Genomic DNA, 26,832 nt, shown 5'->3' with positions numbered 1-26,832 from the left:
AGAAAGTGAAGTGTACTGTGACCATAGGGGGCTGTGGTCTTTTTGTTCTTCGAGTGTTGGCAACACTGAGTGCTAGAGAGGGATCCCTTGACCAGAGTGATCATTGCTGGAACATGGTAGTACATAAACTCACATCGTAGTGACCAGTTGTGTGAAAGATGTCGATGAGAGATCCCGTTGAGTGTGAGTCACATGCTGCGATCCATTTCCTACTCGCAGAAGGAATAACATCTACTGACACTTTTTCACAGATGAAAATGGTTTATGGTGAAGGTGTTGTGAATACAAAGTGTGTTTTTGGAGTTTAGAGGAGGCACAACAAATGTTTATGATGAACTGAGGTGTGGAAGACCTTCCACTTTGACTGTTGAGTTGGTGCAAAAAGTCAAGGAAACTGTTTGTGAATAATGTGCTGATTGACAGTGGATAAAATTTCTGCAATGTCTTCACAACTCTTCAGAACATTCATATGAGACATTCACAGAAATCCTGGAATACTGGAAACTGCATGTGGTGGGTCCAAAAACAAGGGAAAGAGCAGCACAAGAAAACTCGGGTCAATAGTGCCCATGAGTTCCTAGAGCAGCTTGAATTGGAGGGTGAGGATTTTCTGAGCTCTATTATTTGCTTTGTTTTGTTTTAGGGCGCAAAAATGACTAGGGTCATACGTGCCCATGTCAGATCCGTAGAACACAAAGACAAAAAAGGAGTTAAAACGACTACATGTTAAGCCCAATCGACAGAAGGAAAGACCGCTAAAACCAAGGAACTTTGAGAAAGGTCCATAAAATACATCGTAGAGAAACGGAGGCCCTGAACTAAAGATAATGTCCCTCACCATACTGCTATGATGGATAAAAAGTAAAACGCAGTCGACAGCCCATGCATCACTCACTAAAATGCAAAAATACATTAGAAAGTAAATGGTTAAAAAAAGGGTATTTTATCAGGAAATGGTGAACCATCAAAGGTTGAGGGCAATGAGCACAAAGTGGTGGGGGAGCACCACTTAACAAATGCTGATGGCTAAAAAGACAGTGACCAACATGCAACCTAACCAAAATGATCTCCTCATGGCGAGAGGGCCGAGAGGAGGTCGTCCAAGCCACTGGGAGAGGCTTAATTCACTGCAGCTTGTTCCCTTGAAGGGAGGACTAGTAGTGATGCCAAAGTGACACCACCTGCTGACAGATAGCAACACACATATCATCAGAGGGAATGGAAGAACTAGCGGGCCGAGGTACGAGGACTGCAGCCTTGGCAGCAGTGGCAGCAGCCTCATTTCCCATCAGGCCGACGTGATCAGGAACCCACATAAACATCACAGTGACTCCATCAAGAGTGAGCAAGTTACAGCTTTCCTGGACCCTTTGCACTAAGAGATGGTGGGTGTACAGGATACAGACCCTCTGAAGGGCACAGAGATTCGGAGCAGATGGCTCAATTGAAAAGCCTGTGTTGTTAGATGTATTGCATTGCCTGGTACAGGGTGAAGTTCTCTGCTGTGAGTACTGAGCAGTGTTCCAGAAGCCGATACTAAAAAATAATCGGTGGTAATGACGAAGGCACACCTGACACCACAGTCTGTTCGAAAGCCACCAGTGTACACAAAGGTACAATAACAAAGTTCCGTGAGAAGGTCGTGAAACTTATGGTGATAGAGCAAGCCTGGAGCTGTGTCCTTAGGAAGCGAATGAAGGCCAAGGTGAACACGAGCTGCCGCACAAAGCCAAGGTGGTGAAGGGCTCACACCCATCAGGAAAGTGGCAGGTAGCAAGAAGTTAAGCTGCCAGAGCAAGAGCTGAAAGCAAACTCCAGGAAGTAAAAGAGAAGAGCAACATGTCCCATACTGGTGATCAAAGGAGTCATCAAAGAAGGAGGTGTAGGATGGGTGGCCAGGCATGGCAGACAAACAACGTGTGTATCTGCTGAGGAAAAAGTCACAACGGTACAAAAGTGGTAGTTCGACAGCTTTGGCATACAGACTCTCAACCAGGCTAGAGTAAAACATGCCAGTAGCCAAACAGATATCACGATGATGGTTAGTATTAAAATGCCATAAGAGAGATGGATGTGATGATGCAAAAACGAAACACCCATAGTCTAGTTTCGAACGGACATGGAACTGGTACAAAGGGAGGAGAATGGTCTGATCCACTCCCCAGGAAGTACTGCTGAGGACACATAGGACTTTGAGGGCCTGCGTACAGCGGGCGTCCAGGTAAGACATATGGAAGAACCAAGGAAGTTTCCTGCCAAGCATGAGCCCCACGAATTTCATAGTTTCAACAAATGGAAGAGCAACAGGCCCAAGATGTAAAGACGGTGGAAGACACCAATTGTGCTGCCAGAAATTCATACAAATGGTTTTGTCAGTGGAACAGTAAAAGCCACTGTCAATGCTCCATGAGTACACAACCAAGACACTGCTGAAGCCGGTGCTCAAGGAAACAAGTCCACAGAGAATTGCAATAGATCGCAAAATCATCAATGAAATGGGAGCTAGAGATGTCCAGCACAAGACAGGCCATAATAGGGTTAATGGCAATAGTACAGAGGACAACGCTCAGGACAAAAACTGAGACAAGCCGTTTTCCTAGCTAAACGTGTCCAACAACGCAGAACCCACACATGCGTTGAAAACTCGATCTTTTAAAAATTCCTGAAGGAAGCAGGGCATGCGGCCATGGAAGCCCCACGTGTAGAGAGTATGGAGGATACAAGTTCTCCAGCAGGTGTTGTAGGCTTTCTCCAGATCGAAAAACATATCCACAGTCTGGTATTTCCACAGAGAACAAGTCATGACGAGGGTTGACAAAGTGACAACATGGTCAGCTGTAGAATAGCATGCTCAAAATCCACACTGTGCAGTGGTTTGTAAATTTCGAGACTCAAGCCACCATACCAACTGGGCACAAATAATATGTTCCATCTTCTTGTGAACAAAGCTGGTGAGAGAAATGGGGCAATAACTAGAAGGAAGGTGTTTGCCCTTACCAGGCTTATGTATGGGTATGACAGTTGCTTCATGCCAGCAACTGGGAAACTTGCCCTCTGGCCAGATGCGATTGTACGTATGAAGGAGAAAGTGCTTGTCCACAAGAGAAAGGTTCTGCAACATCTGAATGTGAACATCATCCGGCTCTGGGGTGAGGCATCAGGATGAAATGAGAGCAGGATTTAGTTCCCTCATAGTAAAAGTAGCACTCACTATTCTGAGAAGAGAAAGGCATCACCCAAAAGACTCCCACTTGTTTCCAATGGAGGAAGGCAGGGTAATAGTGGGTGGAGCTCAAAATCTCCACACAATAGCAGCCCAAGGTGTTCAAGATAGCAATAGGGTCCACTATGACATCATCTGCTACTGTCAAGCCGAAAATTGGGGAATGGACCTTGGTCCCAGAGAGCTGTCAGAAGTTGGCCCACACAACAGAAAAGGGAGGGGAACTGTTAAAAGAACTAGTAAAATAAATCCAGCTAGCTTTATTGCTATCCCGAAGAATGTGACAACACAGTGCACGCAACTGTTTACAATGAATGCAGTATGCCTTTGTAGGATGACGGCTAAAAACGCAGAAGGCACATCACTGCACACAAATTTCATCACAGCATGCCTTAGTCCACCAAGGGACCGGGACATGGCGCGGTGAAGAGGAAATGCTAGGAATGGAACATTCCACAGTGGTAAGGATAATGTTTGTAAGATATTCTATCTGGTCATTACGAATGGGGAAATGTTGGTCACCAAAGGTTCCCAAGGAGGAGTAAAGTCTCTAGCCGGCCTTAGAAAGCTTGGGTGTGCATGTACATGGGTGCTCCCGTGTTAAGGCAGATGAAGTTAAGTTGATCGAAAAGGAGAGCCAACAGGGCACCTCTCTGACAGGTTCTGTGAAAGCCCCAAAGGGGATGGTACACATTAGTCACCGAGCACCAGAAAGGGGTGAGGGAGTTGTCGATTACACTGGAGGAAGCCAACCCTGGTGACACTAAATGACAGAGGAATGTAAACGGAACAAAGGGGAAAGGTGAAGTGAGGAAGGAAAATTTGGACTGCAACTGTTTGAAGCTAAGTAGTCAGGGATATAGGTTGACTATGAACGTCATCCCAGATGAGCTGCATGACTCTCCCTTGAGATAGAATGCTGTCCTCAGGGGGCGAAGGTCAAAGCGGACCGGGAAGAAATGTGAGGTCTCAAAGTAATTATGAGGACACAATTTTGTTTTCTGGAAGCAGAAAACATGTGGATGCTGTGATTCCAAGAGCAGCCATACGTCCTTTTTATTGGATCGAAGGCCGTGAACGTTCCTTTGGAGGAGAGTCATGACGAGAAAAGGGCAGGAGTGAGAAAATGAAGGTGTGTCACCTCCACGCTGCCGACTGCCAGCCTTTGAAGACTCACTGCTACAAGATACAGAGGCTGAAGGATCCTGCTCCATGAGATCTACAGAGGTATCGGCATTCTCTTTCTGTAAGTCTGTGGAGTCCAGGGCAGAAAAACGGTTGACAGCGCACACCAGTGACCAGAGGTTGGCCAGGTGAGGGTATCATATGGTGACACAGTGAAAGAGGACATCCACGTCAGTGAAGGAGAAGACCCTTGAAGTTTTCCCGGCGGACATAATGTTCCATCATCTTTCGGGTGTGCACTCGGGACAGCGACAATTCTTCTTGCGATATTTCAGCTAGAAACCTCCCAGCCATCATCATCCCAGCCTTAGTCTCCGACTCGCCTTGAAGATGGCTGGGAGGTTTCTAGCCGAAATATCGCAAGAAGAATTGTCACTGTCCCGAGTGCACGCCCGAAAGATGATGGAACAAGGAGAAGACTGTTTGCCTTTGATTGATTTCTTGGAGCCTTTCCGGTTAGCAGAGGAAGACTCAGATGATTGTTGGCAGGAGGGACATAAGAAGTCTTCGTGGGAGTATTCCATCTGTGCTCTCAAACCTGCCGGTTGTGTAGCAGGTGATTTTGCCTTGTGAGGGTGGCTTGTTGCACAGCTGGAGGAGCATCCAGGAGACGGGGATGCTACAATGACACTGGGTATTTTACAACTGTGGTGCTGAATTTGAGGTCACGTCTGTGTGGCCATATCCTTTGTGGAGTGAGATGTAGCAAGAACAGTACTGTAAGTGCCAGATGGTAGGTCGCAGGGCTTCCGACTAGCCAACAATTTGCGAGCGACTGGGTAAGGCACTTTTTCCTTCACCCAGATCTCATGGACAGCGCGCTCATAGAGACACACAGGACAATCTCAGGAGGCGGCAGCACGGTCGCCATCACAATTGATAAAGCAGGGAGAAGGAGGTGGACAATCACTCTCATGAGCATCCCTACCGCAGGTTACACATTTGGCTGGGTGTCAACAGGACATTTGAGTGTAACACTGGTAGCAGTTATCCGACTGTGATAACTCCGTACCCTGCTTTGAACTTTGATGGTGAAAAAACAGTGCGTGTGGGCACTACATATGCATTCGCCTTTATCGTCATCCAATGGACGACAGTGACACCCTGATCAGAGAAGTACGTTCAGTTTTCTGCCTCAGTCAGACCATCGAGCAGCCTAGTGTAAATAACACCATGTGAAGAATTCAATGTTCGATGGGCCTCAACACAAATAGGATAGCCGTGGAGGAGCAAGGCTGCGAGCAGTGGTTGTGCTTGAGAATCGGAAGTAGTCTCCAAAAACAAAGTGCCATTGCGTAAATGAAAGCAGGATTTCACAGGGCTGGCAACTGCATCAACACCTTTCAGAATAATAAACATATTTATCATAGCAAAGACTGACCATTTTCAGTGCATGAAACCACAAGGAACCGTGGTGCAGCTGGGAGGTTCTTTGAATCATTAGCCTCATTCCATTTACGTTTAGTAGACATTGACAGTGAAGGCGAAGATTGAAGATTGGTTCACTGCCCCCAAGATTGCCAGCATCTCTGATGGTGTGCTCCTTCCAACTGCCCCCCCCCCCCCCCTCCCATCTCAGAGGGGAGCACATCTGCCTTAGGTGATCGTTCACACCGTAGGTCACACCTCCCCAACACCTGACAAGAGGGTCCAATCGGCAGTTTGAGAAGGTAGCAGCCTGGACTTGGCCTGTACCAGGGGGTACATGCGAACCCTACCTGTCGACCCGGGGCTGGGAATTACGCGTTACCCGGTCACCTGTTACTAGTCACATGCATGGCCTGGCCTTCAGGATAACACAGGGAGGAAAAAGAAAAACCTCAAACACCAAAGCAGAGGAAGGATACGAGAAGGGTAACGAAGAAAGAAAAAAAGGAACAAAAAACAGTGGAGAGACTGTTCTGATACCGGCTACTGAAAATGCAAAACACATTTCCGAAAGCATCCTGGACACCTTCTCCAAAGGAGGGGAAAAAGAATAGCAAGAGGATAAATATGCATCATGGAAGGGAAAAGAGCCGGAAAGGCTGAGGCCCCGTGGTAGCCAAGCACAAACCTACCAAAGAGTTGTGGTTGTGAGTCCCCTGGGGGGCGGGAAGCTCTCTTGTGACTGGAGATGAAACGTGGGTGGCTCATTAGCTGCCTGAGACTAAAAGACAGTCACCACAGTGGCGTCACACCAGTTCCTCATCTGCCAAAAAATTCAAAACCACAATTTTGAGCAAAAAATCATGGTCTCAATGTTTTGGGACCAAAAGGATATCATTTTGGTTGAATTTCTTCCTCACCACCAATTCCCAACATCGTGAGACTCTAAAAAACACAAAAGGAGCAGTCAAAACAAAAGGAGAGGATTCTGACAAAGGGAGTGGGCTTGTTGCATGACACCTCACACAGCCTTAGCCACCAAAGTGCTCTTAGACTCCCCACCCCCATATTCCGCTGTCTTTGTGCCTTCATATTATCTTCATTTCACCTCCCTGAAGGCCCACCATGAGTGGAATCAAATGTTTAACTCAAGAGCAGGTGCAGAAAGAAGTTCAGAGGTGGAGGACGGAGCTGGCGGAAGAGTTATTCAAGGAAAGCATCAGGAAGCTTGGGATGCAACTCACCACATGCACTGAATGGGACGGCGATTATGTGGAAAAATAGTCAAAAAGTGTATCAACAATATCTCTCTTTTTTTAAATATACTTTTTCTACAACAGATATAAAAAATTAGCTCACTTAATTTCTGAAAATGTCTCATGTAATACAGCATGTGATTTCCAATTCAAGTTCTGATCAATATGCCCAACCAGGAATTCTGAACAATCGATTTTACATATTTCCTTTCCCTGTTCTTTATTGATATTAAAGATAACATATCTGCCCTTGCACAGAATGGAAAAATTATTTTTCCTTTATGATACACAATTTACCAAGAACCAATCAACAATATTTTATACTCATTCTATTGTTGCAGCTCTTTGGGCTTAATTATGAAACTTACACCAGCAAAGAGCACAATTTTTCCTTTATCGGTGCACAATTGGTGACAGATGCTTGAAATCTGGTGTGGACTTCAATGTGAGTTGTTTTAAATAGTTTTGACATGGAAACTCTGTCTTAAAATCTGCACGACAGCAATGGTAATGTTGCCAACAACAGCACAACTAAGGCGGAGTTACTAAACATGGTCTTCCAAAATTCTTTCACCAAAGAAGATTCAGTAAATATTATAGAATTCAAATCAAGAATAGCTGCCACTATGAGTAATTTGGAAGTAGATACCCCTCAGTGTTGTGAAGTAACTTAAGTCACTTAATACAGGAAAATCTTCCACTCTAGTTTATATACCAATTAGGTTCCTTTCAGAGTACTCTGATGAAATAGCTCAATTTTTAGTGATTATATACAACAGCCCACTCAACAAAACGGACCCATGCTCAACGACTGGAAAGCTGAACATGCTACACCAATACACAAGAAAGGAAATAGAAGTAGTCTGCTGAATCATAGACTGATATCACTGACATCAATTTGCAGTGTGGCAACATAACGAAATACCGCAAAGAAAGCTATATACTGACACACAACCAGCACAACTTGCTCGTTATTCACGTGAAATAATAAGCACTACTGATGAGGGATCTCGTAACAATTCCATATTTCGAGCTTTCCAGAATGACGTTGACAATGTTTCTCATAAGTGGCTTATTATCCAACCTACGGAGCACTGTTTCAGTTTTGTGACAGAATATGTGATTTTCTGTCAGAAAGATCACAATTTGTAGTAATTCATGGGAAGTCAACTAGCAGAACCAAAATGAGATTTGGCGTTCCCCAGGACGGGTTGTAGGCACTCTTCTATTCTTAATGTATATAAACAATTTAGGAGACAATCTGAGCAGCACTCTTAGAATGTTTGCAGATCATATTGCCATTTACCATCTAGTGGAGTCATCAGAAGATCACCACAAATTACAAAATCATTTACACACGATATATTCATTGTGCGAAAAGTGACAGTTGACCCTGAATTATAAAAAGTGTGAGGTCCTCCACATGAGTATGACAAACTGCACAAATTTAAAGGGTGCTGGTTTAATTGAATGCATTGTAATTACAATTAAGAACAACTGAAATTGGAACCATCATATAGAAAACGTTATGGGCAAGACCGTTTTACTGGTAGAACACTTAAAAGATGTAACAAATCTACTAAAGAGACTATCTACACAATACCTGTCCATCCTTTTCTGGAGTACTGCTGCACAGTATGGGATAGTTAACAGATAAGATTGATGAAGAACATCAAAAAACTTCACTAATACGGAAGACAGTGTCACTGATATGATAACTGAGATGGGGTGGCAATCATTAAAATAAGCTGTTTTTCAATGTGGCGAGATCTACTCATGAAACTATGCTCATCAACTTTGTTCTCCAAACGTCAAAATGTTATGTCGAATTCCACTTACATCGTGATAAAATATGAGAAATCAGAACTTGTATGGAAAGATTTAGGTCTTGATTTTTTTCCCCCACATGCTATCAAGGTTTGAATTATACAAAAACTGTCTGAATGTGGGTCTATGGACCCTTCGTCAGACATTTAAGTGTGAATTGCAGAGTAATCATGCACATGTAGATATACACAGCAAGAACAGGAATGGTCCCAGAACTGACCCAATTGGACTGTCAGTAGTTATTTGTCCACATTCAGAAGAAAATTCATTATGAGACCTGCACGAGCTACATAATATGACCCTTTATTTCCTATCAGTTAAATATGAAGTGAGCCACTTATTTAGTATACCTCGAAATCCATAAACTTTAAGCTACTCCAGAATAATGTGGTTTGACAATCAACATTATACGAATTAATTGGAGAGGTCCTTCTAGAATCCAAATGGTGACCAACTCAGAAACTTATATTTCCAGATATGCTCAACCATTCTTCAACACACTATCTGTTACAGCACCTCTGTGAATTGATTTATTAGTGAACCTAGTCAATACTTATTAATATCTCTCCTACTACCTTTCTGAAGGAGGTGTCTAACAATAGCATACGTTAAGTCACATTTACATCTGTATGCATTGCACCTAATTGCTGTGTGCCTGTGCTTGCCCCGCATGCATGCCCCTTTCTCAACATGAGTGCACAAGTGACTGCATTCACACCTACGGAGCAGTGCACACACTACTACTTAGTTCAAGCTGCAGTTGAGGTTAAATGTGCCTGTGTGGCTGCCAGTGGGTTTGTTTACCAGGTGTAACTGCACTGTGCACCCGCGAAGCTGCAGTGTTCTACAGCCAGTATCACTTATAAGGAATCCTGAGAGGAACAAAACAGTTGCTAGATTCTGAACATTTACAAATGAACAGATAAACAATATGTACGTAAATGTATTTTATCTCGCAAGACTTGTAATCATAATGATGAATTCTAAATACAAGAAAACTTTATATTACGAAAAAAGTAACAATCATCAAAGTGACATGTTTGTAAAGTCTTCAGTTTATATTACTAATGCATATTTTTCTTCATTTGGAGAGCTCATAGACTAAAGCATTAGAAAGATTCTGAAACATGTGGACATTTTGCTGTTGCTCCAATTAATTTAATTCATGGGCTAAGCTGAATGCATTGGGATCTCCAACATACAAGGACTGGCTGATGGCTAATGAAGAAATACCAGAGATTAGATGCTGGGTTTCCGAGTCAATTCGCAAATAAAAAAATTACTTTATTGATGCGCATTTCTACCAGAGACTGGAGCCATGTGCTTCTAAGGTTCCTAATTTTTTCAGAAATGAATACTCCAAAGGAAGTATGTCGATCGCTGTTGTGAAACTTTAGAGCCACCGAGCACAGCAGCAGGGTAAGGACCTCATCATTTGCAAGGTCTACACCATCAGTTACTCTGCTGTTGTGTTTTAGACAGAGGTGGGAATTTGTTGTGGTGTTTATCATCATGTGTTGGGTCATAGATAATGAAGGAAAATACGAATTACAGAGGCAATGAATGAGTAGTAACAAGATTAGCTCAGAAGACTGAATTGTTGCTACCAAGCACAATTACACCAGTCTGAAGTTCCAGTTTGAAATCTATTATCATTCTAGACATTTACCAGGCTCCCTGGAAAAAGTGCGCGCGCATATATGTGTGTGTGTGTGTGTGTGTGTGTGTGTGTGTTCTTTTCTGACAGGTTGTGGGAGAGGGTCTTATTTTGCCAAAAAATGTTTAATTAGATCATTCAGTTCCTTTTTTGTTTACCTTAGTTTGCAAACCCTAGTGAAGAGAGTCAAACAAGTGGTGCTCTGCACATTGCAAAAAAACACACACCTACACTGTAATCTGCCCAATGATTATTAATTTTATTGATTGATCATCAGTAGCATCTGCATTACAAAATACAAAATACCTTTTGAATTACATTTATTTCTATTGTACAGTGTTTCATATTCCTTAATGTGACTGCACAATGTAGCAACCACATCAAGTAGCTAATATGAAACACTATACATGGAGATAAACGTAACTTGAAAGATATTTTGTCTTCTGTAACACAAATGTTGCTGATAATGGGCATGTGCCTCAGACTATTAATACAATAAATAAAAGTAATCTCTATTGGGCAGTATATATAATGGCTTTCCTTCCATGCCACAGCTCTGTGATGTTTTCCTTTATTACTATTCTCTAAAGTATTACTCTACCCAGTATGCATTATTTCTCTTCGTTCCTACAGTTTTTCATTGCCTTCCAAACACACTCTGACATCTGAGTCACACTGTACCAAAGGTCTTGTCCTCACACAACACACAGCTACGTGACAGCGGGGATTGTTGGTGCAGCGTCTCATGCCCTCATGCCCCAAATTCTTCCTGCTGATAATTATAATTACTCCTTTCAATCTCATTTCCTCCTTCATTCTTGTACGTTTTTCCATGGTGTTTTCCACATCTACCAATACCACACAAACTAGTTAACCTTGACCTAACCAATCCCTCCATCCACCTCCCCCCCCCCCCTCCTTATATACAAGATGGTGGCAAGTGTAAAAGTAAATCGTGCTTCTCTGTGGAAAAAAGTAAATTTCGGTGGTAAAAAGAGAATGTGTGTAAATTGTAAGGACAAAATTTCAAGGCTTAATGAATGAATTTCCAGTTCACAATTTATAATCAGTGCTTTAAAAACGGACATGAAGAAACTTCAATCCCGAATACGTGAGACGCTGATGAACAAAGAAGATTCATCAGAAGGAAACAAGTGAAAAATGGAAGAAAACTGTTCCCAGGAAGTCCAATCTTGTTCCCAGAAAGTCCAATCTCAAAATAACACTAAAACTACAGTGTGTAAAAACAGTGAAACTTTAGTGCTTAAAAACAGTCAATCACAAGTGCATAAAAACTTTATTGTGCACACTGCTGCAGATTCATTGAACACGCCTGTCGGAGCCGAAAACTTTGGAAATGAATCACAAAAAGTAAGCACACCGTAACTAATTGATCCTCTGAGTGCGAAAATTGGAAAACGCGAGAAGATCTGTGTATTAGGGGATAGTTACGCCCGGGGAATTTCTGCAGTGTTAACGAAAAAATACAATTTCAGGGAATCTGGATTCGTGGAGCCTGGGGCCCCATTACAAGAACTAACAAACCTAACAAAATCTAATGAAGTAGTTTGACGAAGGATGATTTTGTTGCTTTGCTCAGAGGAGCTAATGAAGTTTATAGAAATGAATCATACAAGGCTATCACAGAACTGAGAAATTGTCTAAATAACTTGACTCATACAAATGTTCTCTTTGTGGATGTCCCACACCGTCATGACTTACCGAGATGGTCATGCGAGAACCACGAAATTAGTGTCACTAACAAGAGTTTTGCGGAAATATGTACTCACTTCCAGAATGTTGATGTTATAGACACAAACATTTTAGAGCGAAGGTTCTATACAGCTCACACCCTTCATTTAAACACATCAGGAAAAGATGCTTTTGCTGATAAAATATTTACTAATATCTCACCTGACAATGAAGAAACCAAGACAAGTAGCAATTTAATGCAAATTACAAACTGTTTTTGGCGAGCAGCAAACAGTAAAGCCCCCAATCAGTTGAAAATCACGAAGTGATTTAAACCCAGTAGGCCAGAAACGAACAATTAAATCATAATACAGCCTCAAATTACGACATGGTTCAATCCAGAAAGGATGAAATACACCAAGATTTTTTTACGCATAACGTCACCTGCAGAAGAAAAAGAAGCAACAGAAGAAAACACAACAGCCAAACAGACTGCACATGGAACAACAAGTAGACAGAAAGTAGTATGCCCACTACATCTTAAAGATTTTTTAACTACAGGTACAAAGAACAAAAGCACCCAAGATAAGTGATACCTCTACAAACAAGGCTAACCTGTGCATCTTTCATCAAAACATAAGGGGACTTAGCAGCAAAGTAGATCAGCTGTCAGTTAATATAAATGACAAATTGTATAAACAATGCTCAAATATTATACTTTACAGAACATCATATCACAAAGGGCAGTAACTTATTACATTTAAATACTAACTACAACATTGCAAGCTACTCCTCTAAAAACAACAAGGAAAGAGGTGGTGTAGCTATTTTTGTTAAAAATAATGTCATATTTGGAGCTATAGATGTAAGGAAATACTGTCTTGAACAACTATATGAAGCCTGTGCAACTGAAGTTACAGTAGATAGCTCCCCCGTAATAGCAGTGGCAATTTACAGGGTAATTGGAACTAACTTTAGGGCCTCTCTGATGCAAATAGAATTAAAAGTAGAGCTCCAGCATCTGATGAATTCATATAATCTTATTACAGTAGTTGACTTTCCCACCAGAATCACACCTGAGAGTCAGTCTTTGATAGACAATATTTTTATAGATTTAAGTAGGCACCATTGCTTCACTGTCACCCTTGTCTTGAATGGTCTGTCTGACCATGATGGACAGCTGCTCACTCTGCATGAAGCTAACCCCACCAGGAAATCTATTACGACAATGACTAGTGATTCACTTGAAGTCCTTAAACACAAACTGTAACAGATGGACTGGAGCCCAGTATGCAGGGTGGATGATGTTAATGCCAAATTTAATATATTCATAAATGAGTTCTCAGCCTTATTTGAAGAGGTATTCCCAAAAAAGTTTGTTAGAAGCAAAACTGGTACATCACAGACCAAACCCTGGATCACAAAGGGAATTAAACAATCATGTAAAACAAAGAGGGAACTTTACATTGCAACTAGAATTTCTAAGGACACTACAAAAACTAACCATTACAAAATGTACTGTAAGATACGAAAGAAGGTAATACAAAAATCACAAGCATTGTATTATGATCAAGAAATTGATAACTCTCATAACAAAATTAAGACTATCTGGAACATTGTTAGAAGGGAGACAGGGAAAACCATAAAAACTTCTGAAGAACTCAAAATTAAACGATGGTAATCTAGTACACGATCCTGATAACATAGCCAATATTTTCAACAACCACTTCTTGTCAGCTTCAGAACAAATAGGATGCAAGGGCTCTGTTAATGAAGTTTTGAGTCATATGCAAAAGACTATACCCAAACATACAGGTAAAATTCACATTACACCTGTCACAGCATCTGAAATTAAAAGAATAATCATCTCCCTCAAGAATTCTTATTCCACTGGGGTAGATAATATCTCTAATAATTTACTAAAACAGTGCTGTCCTTACTTTAGTGATGTACTTAGCCAAATTTTTATTGCATCCTTATAACAAGGAACTGTGCCTGACAGACTCAAATATGCAGTTGTAAAACCCCATTTCAAGAAAGGTGACAAAACCAAAGTCACAAATTACAGGCCAATTTCCCTTTTAATGGCCTTTTCTAAGATAATGGAAAAGCTTCTGTATACGAGAATTTTGGAACATCTAAATAAATATAACATTCTCAGCAAAAGTTGATTTGGATTCCGGAAGGGATGGTCAACTGAATAAGCAATTTATGCTTTCACAAATAAAGTTCTGGAATCAATCAATGACAAAATGGTAACAATTGGATTATTTTGTGACTTGTCAAAAGCATTTGACACTGTGAACCACCACATCCCATTACAGAAAGCAGACCTATTAGGAATAAGTGGCTTAGCAAATAAGTGGTTAGAATCACACCTCAAAGATAGGAAGCAGAATGTAGTAGTAGATAGTACCAATGAGCTCCATAGTGGTGTGGTTTCATCTGAATGGAGAATCATTAAATGTGGAGTGCCCCAAGGATCCATTTTTGGTCCTGTACTATTCCTCATGTTTATAAATCACCTACCTCAATGTACAATGTTACAATGCTTTTTTACCATTTCTGCAGATGACACCAACATTGTGATTGATGGTTATACATGTGAAGATCTTCAAGGATCTGTTAAGAATATTCTTACCAATTTAGTGAAATGGTTTAGCTTCAATAGACCCCCCCACTCAACTTTAATAAGACTACTTATATTCAGTTCACTGCAACTGCTAAAATGGAGGATGAATTAACTGTGAAATGTGGAACAGAGTCAACAGAAAGAGTTGAAACAACAAAGTTTTTAGGCATTTTAATAGAATCCACAGTAAACTGGTCTCATCATATAATAAATCTTCAGAAAAGACTCAGCTCATCGATTTTTGCCCTACGCATTCTATCCGAGAGCGGAAACATACATACAATGAAAGTAGCATACTATGGATATTTCCATTCTCTTATAACATATGGTATTATATTTTGGGGGAACCAAACACTAGTAACGAAAATACTCTTGGCCCAGAAACGTGTTGTAAGAATAATGAGCAGTGTTAGACTTCAGATGTACTTGTAGAAACCTTTTCCAGAAAGTAAAAATTCTTACTGACATGTCCCAGTACAAATTTTCTCTTATGGGGTTCATCAGCAAATATACTCAGTTTCATAAAAGAAATAGTCAATACCATGGATATGATACTAGGAGAAAGCACGATTTCCACAATGAATGTAAAAACCTGAGCATGGTGCAAAAGGGTGTGCATCTATCTGGTGCAAAAGTTTTTAATGCTCTCCCTCCAGATATTAAATACAAATTTGATAACCATTCCTCGTTTAGGGAGCACCTAAACAATTTCTACTGGAAAGGTCATTTTACAGTTTAGAAAAGTATTTTTGCCACAATGAAAAAACCATCTAGGTCTGTGGATCAGATATTTTGATTGTGATATACCATAGTCTAAGTTTGAGCAGTGATGTAGGTACCATACCATGTAACATTCATAGTAATTTTCACTGGTTTTTAGTTTGTTTTCACTTTCTATGTGTAATGTTTGTTGTAATCTGTCACTCTTACCACATATATGTATAGCAAACATGTCGTATTACTTTTGACTGATTGACTGCTTCACTACTACCTTTGCATTGATTGCTTACTGGCACACACTATATCCTTGTGAGTCTATCACAGTTGGATAGATGGGGTGATAAATAAATAAATACAAAATAAATTCCCTTACACCAACACGCACACACTCCCAAACCTCATTTGCTCCATACATTTTTCTGACATTTTTGTGCTTTCTTATGTATTTGTGCATATTTTTATACATTTGTCTATATATATTTACACGTCTGTACGCATTTTCGTAGATATTTTTCTGTTATCTAGCTCCTCTCACAACCACCTAACACCTTCACTTGCCCACTTCCTATGTCATTTCCCACTTTCCCAATGCCATCCCTGCCACAATGGACCATGGCTGCATCTTTCTGCATCATTTCAGGAAAGTATCCCTTTCTTGACTAAAACCCAGTTACACATCCTGTTCCTTAAATGCTGCCTAACCATCGAATTCTCCCTAATGAATTAACCACAAAAATCTGTGGATCCCATCCTTCCTTTCACAATGACCTTCACCTTTTCAGATTCCTTCGGTCCCTGACCCTCACAAACCTGGTACTGCAAAAACACATCTCTCTGGCTTAGGCATCCCAGAACCACCTCTGCTTCTTCTATAAGATACTGCTACTGTGCAGAGATTAGATTAGATTAGATTTACTTTCATTCGAATTGATCCGTAGTGAGGAGGTCCTCCAGGATGTGGAACATGTCAGAAAAACAACAATACATGACAAATATTTACAACTAAAACAAATAAGCTAATGTACCATTCCACAGGTCCCAAGTGGAATGATCGTGATTTTTTAATGAACACTAAGAGCCATTTTACAAATACTAATGCACTGAATTTAAAATAAAAAAGTTTTTTATTTATTTATAAGGTAATAAACATGTAATACAACTACTGTAATACTTATTTACAATGAACACATTACTGCACTGAAATGGTGCAGAAGTTAGATTATACTTACTTACTTACTTACACACACACACACACACACACACACACAAATTTCCAATGAACACATTACTGCACTGAAATTGTGGAGAAGTTATGTTGTACTTATATACAAATCAGTTGGTTTTACTAAGAAATTCATCAATGGAGTAGAAGGAGTTGGCCACCAATAAATCCTTTAGGCTTCTCTTAAACTGAATTTCATTGGTTGTTAAGCTTTTTATGGCTGCTGGCAAGTTATTGAAAATGTGTGTTCCTGAATAATGCACACCTTTTTGTACAAGACTAAGTGACTTTAAATCCTTGTGAAGATTATTCTTATTTCTAGTATTGATTCCATGAATTGCGCTGTTGGTTTGAAAAAGTGATATATTTTTAATGACAAATTTCATTAAGGAATAAATATACTGGGAAGCAGTAGTTAGTATCCCTAGTTCCCTAAACAGGCTTCTGCAGGATGTTCTTGAGTTCACACCACATATAACTCTTACTGCACGTTTTTGTGCCCGGAAAACTTTAGCTTGGCTTGATGAATTACCCCAAAAAATAATCCCATATGACATTATGGAATGAAAGTAAGCACAGTATGCCAGCTTTTTCATTTTTATATCCCCTATGTCTGACAAAATTGGCATTGCAAACAGAGATTTGTTAAGGCGCTTCAGCAGTTCTGTGGTGTGCTCCTCCCAGTTGAATTTATTATCAAGCTGTAATCCCAAGAATTTAACACTGTCCACTTCTTCTATCTTCTTGTCATTGTATGTTAGACATATACTCTTGGGACACCCCTTACAAGTTCTGAACTGCATGTAGTGTGTTTTTTCAAAGTTTAGTGACAAAGAATTGGCTAGGAACCAGTGATTAATGTCCACAAATATTTTATTGGCTGATCTTTCTAAGACTACACTTGATTTGCTATTTATTGCAATGTTTGTATCATCAGAAAACAAAACAAACTTGGCATCTGGTAATGTTACTGATGAAAGGTCATTGATATACACAAGAAAAAGTAAGGGCCCCAAAATGGAACCTTGTGGGACCCCACATGTAATTAGTTCCATCTTAAATACATCACATCTCTGAAACTGAATCCCTTGTTCTCCACCACTTGGAAGAGCATTGCAGACAGCACCTCCAGAAGTCAGCCAACCTTCTGACATCCTACTTCTCCCTTGGGGCACCACTATCCTAACCACAGTGTTCCTTGAGGTTAACTGCAAAACAATTTTACTGCCACCAACATGCATTTTGTGTATGGACCATGAAGATAACAGAAATTAGGGCTCATGTAGAGACACATAGACAGCCATCCCTCACTACATTTGTTGATGGAACAGGGAGGGAAATGGCTGGTAGTGGTACAAGATACTCTCCATCATGCACCATATGGTGGCTTGCAGAATGTGGATGTAGGCATATATGTAGATGATTAAGATGTTCTTGAGCTTTGGTGATGTTATTTTCTTGAGATTTTTGTATACATATAATGTGTACACATATTCTAGCTGGTCTCACATAAAAGCTTCATGAAAACGGAGTAGATTGCTCTCAAAGACCTGTGACAAGCACTGAAAGATGTTCAATGCCTTCAGGGATGTTCCTTCATGTTATGTAAGTTTGGTAACCACAGAATCTTGAAATAAATCATGAAGCTCAAATAAGCTCAGGAAACTGGTTAGTTTCCTTCATTTGCAAGCTAATTACAAGCAAATGACCACAAAAACCCTGATCACTGTGACTCCAATTAGTCATATGCTTGTTCTGCATCAATAAATATTTTTATTAAATGCTGTCTTCAAAAGACTGTTGTATAATCACTTTCAGCAATCACAGTTTCATGCTGCATGAAGGTGTAAAATGTTGAAGCATTCCATAAAAATAAACACTGGAACTTTTAAATGTTAACAGGTACTCAAACTTAAAAAATGTATATTACTAAAAATGTAAATTTACACTTACCATCCTCGCAAAGTATGTAAAGCTGCATGGTAAGTTCTTCAACATCTTCTGGGCAGCTGCCATGGCTCCTGAAAATACAAAAATGATTAACTATGAGCAACACTAAAGTGAAATTGACAGGTTAATGTTTCACTCTGCTTCGTAGTTTCTTCTCAGCATTTGCATACACTACAGTATCTGTTACTGTATTTAAAGTTTTCATTTCAAACTACAGCATTTCCTTGTATATTTGTATCAAGTTTTTCAGTGCTAATAAATCAGAGCTAGATATTCTAAAAGGAGTTTTATGGTCTAATTAACAGATACACAATCTCAAATAACAAATAAACACTAAAAAGGTGTAGTGAGAAATCAGACACATTAACAGTTCATTTAACAATAAACATTCCTCAGACAAACTGAAATGGCAGTGAATAAATCAAACCATAGCTACAACACAAATAAGAGAAGATAGAAAGGAGCATATAAACAAATTCAAAAAGTAAATACACCAAAATTCAAATACAAATATGCTAAAAATGTTGCTCAAGTCTACATATGGTATGCAATGAATTATAACCACCTCAGTCAACTGCTAACTCAGTTGTAAGTCCACATAACATCTGAAACAAATATTCATGCAAGATCACTGTATATAATTATAGATTTGCCACTCTGTAGGTAGTGAGTATTCACGCATGATTAATCTAGTGTCACATCATAGTTCATAATTAGTGCATGAAGCATTACAGTTGGACTGATGACAATCAAAGACCAACTGTGTTGAAAAATCACTGTTTTTTAATCCCTGTGCGGGTTACCACGTGTTATTGGGACAAATAAATGGTGTCCTCAGTGCAGACTGATGACTGCAGCTGTATGGTGAGGGGATATCTACATAGCAAGAACTTTAACCTCTAGTGTTGACAGAAATATATTGCTCATTTCTGGTACAGTCATTTCCTTGCAGAATGGGTATGTTTGACACTTTTGCATTCTTTTTCAAATGATGATGATATATTTCAAGACAATTTACCTAAGAATCTAGCAAATGCTATGAGGAATGGTTTGGAGATCACAGTGTTGACTTCCACAATCTTATGTTACATCTAGACCATCAATAGAAACCGCATTACAGCTCTGCCACTTAGGATGGAGTACCAGAGTGTAAACAAAAGCTTGCATGAAATAGGTAGCTGTCCACAATTCAGTAATCACACAGTTTAAAAACGGCCAACAAATTAAGTAACCTGTTCTCCTCAAATTTTAAAGAGAGATTTTCCTATGCAGCAGACCTGATATACTAAAAAAAAAATCATTTTCAACACTCATACAACTCAAGCTGGATCCCTAATCAAGTAATTGTAACTCTGACACGTCTCCTGTATATCAGAATGTTCTGAAATTCTGTATGTAATGAGATAAATAAAACACATTTCACACCAGTACAGATTTTCCAAAGGAAGGAAGACAAGTTTATTTAGGATATTGGAAAACCTCAATCAGGTTAGCTAAACAGTGATCTGAAGCTTCAACATTCTGAATATGGATGGAAAAAGGGGCCATGGTGGCTATAGTGTACTTCTTGATTATTACACTTTGTCGAAGATTTTTCCAGTAAGGACCTTCCACCTCTGATGAGCAGTTGTGGAATGTCAGCAAATAAACCTCCTCAATGACTCTAAATGTTCTCCAGACATAATTTTCTTTATATATGGGATTAAGTGTAAGTCAGAGAGTGTCATATTTGCTGAATATGGTGGCTGTCCCAAAAACTTCACACTTTGAATCTCTTAGTTCTTACATTTTGAAAACACCTTAACTACAAAATGCATTATCCTAACATTTTTTCTTTTGCAATCAAAGATTTTTCTCATTAATATCTTGGCTAGATGGTCCAGAATATTTTTTTACAGTACTTCATCTGCCATATTCTTTCTGGCAGATGAAATTTAATTTTCCTTTATTGGGCAGGAGGACAAGCTTCAACACACTGGTTTAATTGCTCTTTCAGTTTTAGCACGAAGAAACTGAGCCAGATATCACTTACAGTAACAAATTGTTGAACAGAATCAGTTTGGTTTCCTTAAATCTGTTCAAATATTGTTGACAAACACATTTTTGCATTTGTTTTTGGCCAGAATTCACCAGATGTGGCACCCATCTTGTATTAATGAACAACAGGAGCCATCAGTATATTCTTTTAAGTGTGATATCATATGTTACATTATTGGTGTCTGTCATGTTTTAGTTGTAATGTGATTTAGTTATTGTGGACCATAGCTTAGATAATGTTGAATACTAGACCTACATGTGTGTAGTGAAGATTACAGTTGTATTACAGAAGGCAAAACTGCCATTTTGCTTTGCACTTTTTTATGGCAGTTGTCGTGCCTGAAGTCTAGGTTCAGTTGTAAGCTGATACTTTGGTTTGATTGGGAGTTGGTGAGGGCAACAAATATTTAATAATAAAAAGTTATTTTTACAATGAAGACATGCTGACAGACCTATTTGTAGCATAGCCCTAGCCTTGGGTTAGGTTGGAAAGGGACACCTTTCTTTTATTCCATAGTTACAATTACATCCCTGGTGAAAACTTATACTCTCCTACTGTGGTCTGAAATTTCAGATTTTTAATATGTTACAAAGCCTTAATCACAACAGCCCATCCTATGAGTTCATCATTTTTAGTTTTGCTGAAATTTTTGTGTTGTTAGTGCCATCATCTATTGGTCATTTCTCAAGACTCATATCTCTATCATGGCAATAACGTCATCGGATTGTAGGCAAAGTATCATGTTTTTTATTAATCCCACTTTTTCTTGGCTATCATTCACAGTATGCTGATGATATTGTTTCGTACACCTTTATTCACTCTTAGTCCAATATTATAGCGTACACTTTCTTCAGGTATTCATCTACAGCTACAGCTTTGGGATGTTCCTAGCTACATCATATTCAACATCTTCCAAGTACAGCACATTAACAAAATACACACAAAACAAGATATTTTGAATGGCATATAATCAAAAGCAATCTGTAGATCAATTTCACTTGCACTACTGTGAAAACTGTGCCAACATAAATTCATTAATTTCAATGCCAAATGTATACAAATAATCCAACCCGGCTTTGAATGAATCCAGTGTCTTAATCACAGTCCTTTCAGGTTCAGTACCACGAGCTTATCTACAGGAAAGAGTCCACATTACTTCAGAATTGCAAGCAAGAGCTCAATTCTCTGAACTTTATCTATGCACATTACATAAGCACATTCTGTAATGTTAACACTATAAATTATTCAGGTGCCAAACCTTTTGTTTTATTTAGTATTATCAGCCCTTGAAAGAGCAGGCTTTTACTGTGAGCTAAACTTTTCCCTTCATACAGTTAACTTCCTTCATGCTATAAACCTGCTACAGAGCACCATCCTCAGTTTTAAGAACTTGATGAAAGTTTGAACCCCACATTGAATGGATCAATCGGCTGCCAAACATGAACAATCACAAATAAAGGACATTCAAGATAGACAGCATTTTTGCTACATCCTAATGGTAATAATTTGCATTTTTTAAACTTTATATAAAATACACGTACATCGCATCCACCAAAATGCTTGTTGGGCATTTATCTATTACTTAATACAGTAATTCAGTTTAAGAGAAGCCTAAAGGATTTATTGGTGGCCAACTCCTTCTACTCCATTGATGAATTTCTTAGTAAAACCAACTGATTTGTATATAAGTACAACATAACTTCTCCACAATTTCAGTGCAGTAATGTGTTCATTGAAAATTTGTGTGTGTGTGTGTGTGTGTGTGTGTGTGTGTGTGTGTGTGTGTGTGTGTGTGTGTAAGTATAATCTAACTTCTGCACCATTTCAGTGCAGTAATGTGTTCATTGTAAATAAGTATTACAGTAGCTGTATTACATGTTTATTACCTTATAAATAAATAAAAAACTTTTTTATTTTAAATTCAGTGCATTAGTATTTGTAAAATGACTCTTAGTGTTCATTAAAAAATCACGATCATTCCACTTGGGACCTGTGGAATGGTACATTAGCTTACTTGTTTTAGTTGTAAATATTTGTCGTGTATTGTTGTTTTTCTGACATGTTCCACATCCTGGAAGACCTCCTCACTACAGATCAATTGGAATGAAAGTAAATCTAATCTAATCTAAACAGCTTTTCTGGAATTACCTTACAATTTATGTTTCTATAATGAAAAGTGTGTTATTTATGGCACAAAAGTAGATATTGTCCAACACTACAGAACAATATGTTACCACAACTTTTATTCTGCATTCACATTTATTAGCCTTGCCACGGTGGCACTATCACACTCTATACTCAGATTAAAATAACTCTATGATTGACAGATTGCAGTGGCAGAGGGCAGTGTTGTCAGAATGCAGCCTACCACCAGGTAACACAGTGAACATTTGGTGCTCGGGAAAGAACTATGATTGGCTGGCGGCTGGCTTTACCACTAAATTTGCTGAAATGCCCATCACAAAATTATTTTTATCAGCATATAGCCCATACTAACTGCAAGATATGAAGGAATATAAATATTGTAAGAGACAGTGTCATTGAAATTTCACTCCACAGTCATAAGGATTATGGTTAAATTGTATTCAATGAAGCAAGGTCTTCTAGTACAGAGATTCCAAGTACTGTGTCCCAAGAGGATATCAGGCCAGATATTTAAGTTTGTTTAGTAGGTAAATGCTGTACCCTCATTCTGCATCAACTTTAATGTGTTTTCACCACCTATCTGACAATAATTCCTGGTGTGAGTTACCTAGAAGTATCAATCACTCTTTCAGTAAGTTGTACCACTTATACAGATGTGGTCTATGAACAGCAAAACAATTCAGTTGCAGAAAAGACTAGTGGTTAAAACAAATGCAGATAACCCTAGTGATGTGGAGCTGCCAACTCAATCAATCTGGTACATGGGAATTACTGTTTGTAGAGGAACATATCTGTACAAGAAAGGATTTATGTGCACTGAAATGAAGATTGGTATGCTGTAACAGTGACACACTTAAACATCAGCCGGCATGAAACTGCAAAAACGTTTGCACGACCAAACATAAGGGGAAATTTTTCTCGTTTTGCACATTTTCGTGACTTAATAACATTTATTGTGAATTGTTATACATGAAGTGAAGGGTCAATATTGACCTGGTTGTTCTGGAATCATTAAGATTGTCCAACAATAATGCTGCCACGCAGAAAACAGCCTAATCAGTGAATAGTCTCTCTGCTCATTCTACTCATAAATTAATTATGTATTTAGTTGATAGCATGCAGGGACAGCGCCTTGCAAGAGAACATCCGACAGACACGTTTTCCAGTCTACTTTTTTTTTTTTTTTTTTTTTTTTTTTTTTTTTTTTAAATATAAATCGTTCATCGACACAAACAAGAAAAGAGGTTGATGGCTATGGTCAATCTTCCAACACACTACAAATGTTGAGACTGACTGGTTTAGAAGAATACTCTCAGTGTTTCCGTGAATATGTTAAGTGCAATTTGTAAACGCGCTCATTACTCACTTATTTACGTTTTTACTACAACAATGAGTAATAAAAAAAATGATTTCGTACAAAAGTGTACTACAGACTTCAAATAAATTTGTAATTTCCCGCGTAACAAATCGCGGAAAAATTTCTCTACCATTCGGTGTCATTTTAAACGGACTTGCGAGGCTACTTTCTCTATAAGACCCCCCAGAGCGAAAAGAATCTCGTGTTGGAATCTGTCAAAGCATCCATTAACATTGTCCGTACATACCCACAAAAATAATGTAACTTTTAAGTGTTCATACCTTCAACGTGCTGGTACAACAGTGCGGAACGACGGAACTTAAATTTTTTGTTGACAAATATATTCCTCTTATTAAAGCGCACGCTATGAATACACTAGCTATTTAACGTCGTACCTCCCCGCATCTTGTTTACATAAATGTAATGTGTTATCTAATCTTGCGTAACAGTCTCACAAAGTTCGTGTCTTATCTATCTATTTGTCGGCATAGCATATGGACCCTTAAATTACTTATCGATAGTTTCAAAAGGTACAGTGTGTTTGTGGACAGATTTGATCCTGTTTTGTTTTAGTCATTTCAAATGTTCTACACGGTTGGCGACGTGCGTATCTCACAACAGACAACCGCGCATCCCTAGTAGAGTTTAATCTCACCTTCACGCGATACCGCCTTTTCCATAGACAAAGCTCATAAGTCTTTTCCTGTTCCGTGTTCCCTCTCCGGACAGTAATTGATGCCTGTTTTTCGTCTTTTGGTCTCAATATGAAGACTGAAGACACATGGATATTAACAGTAGATTTTGGAATTAAAAACGTCAATCATAACACGGTGGTTCTTGCCTCTCCCGTCAATATTTTTCTTGGTCACTCTTTGATAAACAATTTGCCGAAGTTATTGCAGAGTAATGGCTGATGATAAAATACTATGATTAGATTCTCTAGCTAAACACAATTGCAAAATTTTTATTGGTAATATAAGATCATTCGCATTGTGTTCTTTTTGCAAATAAGCATTACAGCATCAAATGTAGCAGCATCACTGTAATTGGGTTTGAAAATTACACTCATAAGCCAGAACATTATGGAAACCTGCCTAATAGCCGGTATGTCCACCTAAGGTACAGACAAGAGCGGCGGCGCGTCGTGTCATGGAAGCAACGAGGCGTTGATACGTCCCTGCAGGGAGGTGGCACCACGTCTGCACATACACGTCACCTAATTCTCGTAAATTCGCCACGTTCAGCCACATTCCAAATGTGTTCAGTCGGGTTTATATCTGGCGAGTGGGGGGTTTGGGGCAGCACATCAACTGGAACTCGCCACTGTGCTCTTCGAACCATTCCATCACACTCCTGGCCTTGTGATATGGTGCATTATCTTGTTGAAAAGTGCCACTGCCATTGGGAAAAGTGATCTCCATCAAGAGGTGTCTGTAGTCTGCAAACAGTATACGATACTCCTTGGCTGTCATGGTGCCTTGCACTAGTTCCGTTGGACACATAAAACCCACATGAATGTTCCCCAAGGCATAATGGAGCCACTGCCAGCTTGTTTCCATCCCACAGTACAGGTGTCAAGGAGCTGTTGCCCTGGAAGACGATGGATTCGCGCCCTCCCATCAGCATTGTGGAGAAGCTGTTCGGGATTCATCAGGCCATGCAATGCTCTGCCCATTTCAGTTGTAGTTGCTGATGTTGTGCTGTTAATATCGGAACATACATGGGTTGTCGGTTGCGGAGGCCCATTGTTAAGAGTGTTCCGTGCACTGTGTGTTCAGGCACACTTGTAGTCTATCCAGCATTAAAGTCTGATGTTAGTTCCACCACAGTTTGCTGCCTCTCCTGTTTTACCAACCTGCTCAGCCTATGACGTCTGACATCTGTAATGATGGGTGGCCGCACTACCTCACAAAGTTTGGACGTGGTTTCACCTTACTTTCGCCATGTGGTCAAGACACACCACAGCACTCCTTGAACACTGGCCAAGTTGGCAATTTCCGAAATGCTTGTGCTGAGCCTTTGGGCTATCACAATCTGCCCTTGGCCTAACTCAGATAGATCATGCCCCTCCCCCATTCTACACACAGGCAGCATTCTAGAATGTGCTTTAGAAGTGACTTGTAAGAAATCTCCTTTGTAGACTGATTGCATTTCCCCAGTATTTTACCAATAAGCCAAAGTGTGCTGCCTGCTTTACCTGCTACTGTGTGTGTCTCACTAGCAGTTGTTCCTCGCCACGAGACCCTGCCATGGCCTTGATGGGTTTACATCGGTAGTAGGTCGGCGGTTATAATGTTCTGACTGATCAGTGTATAGTCATAATGGTGTAATTAACATTTTATGAGACAAACAGTCGCAAGCACTTTGGCGTGGCGTGATATTTACACAGTAAGAGTTGCTTATATATTTTGCTGTTATGATGATAATTTAAGTACCGTACAGTTTGTTTAGAAGATATAAAAATTTTGGTTTTGTCGTGCAATAGATGAATCAATATTGGACCTACTTCATTGCGCATAAATTCGTATAAGTTTAAGTTAAAAATTTATTTAGAATGTGT

At 39.5% G+C, this 26,832-nt stretch overlaps 1 protein-coding gene across 1 annotated transcript in view; it reads right to left on the bottom strand.

The window, feature by feature from the left end:
- Nucleotides 1-24,986, bottom strand: part of LOC126470024 (succinate--CoA ligase [GDP-forming] subunit beta, mitochondrial) — a 103,442-nt gene extending 78,456 nt beyond the window's left edge. Inside the window, 2 exon segments of the mRNA XM_050097508.1 lie at nucleotides 18,736-18,803; nucleotides 24,928-24,986. Coding sequence (XP_049953465.1) covers nucleotides 18,736-18,803; nucleotides 24,928-24,952 — 93 coding nt within the window. The 5' untranslated portion in view covers nucleotides 24,953-24,986.
- Between the last annotated feature and the right edge of the window lie 1,846 nt (nucleotides 24,987-26,832).

This window comes from Schistocerca serialis, chromosome 3 (genome assembly GCF_023864345.2).
Source record: "Schistocerca serialis cubense isolate TAMUIC-IGC-003099 chromosome 3, iqSchSeri2.2, whole genome shotgun sequence".
Taxonomy (NCBI): Eukaryota; Metazoa; Arthropoda; class Insecta; order Orthoptera; family Acrididae; genus Schistocerca; species Schistocerca serialis.
This window is presented reverse-complemented; position numbering and strand designations above follow the sequence as displayed.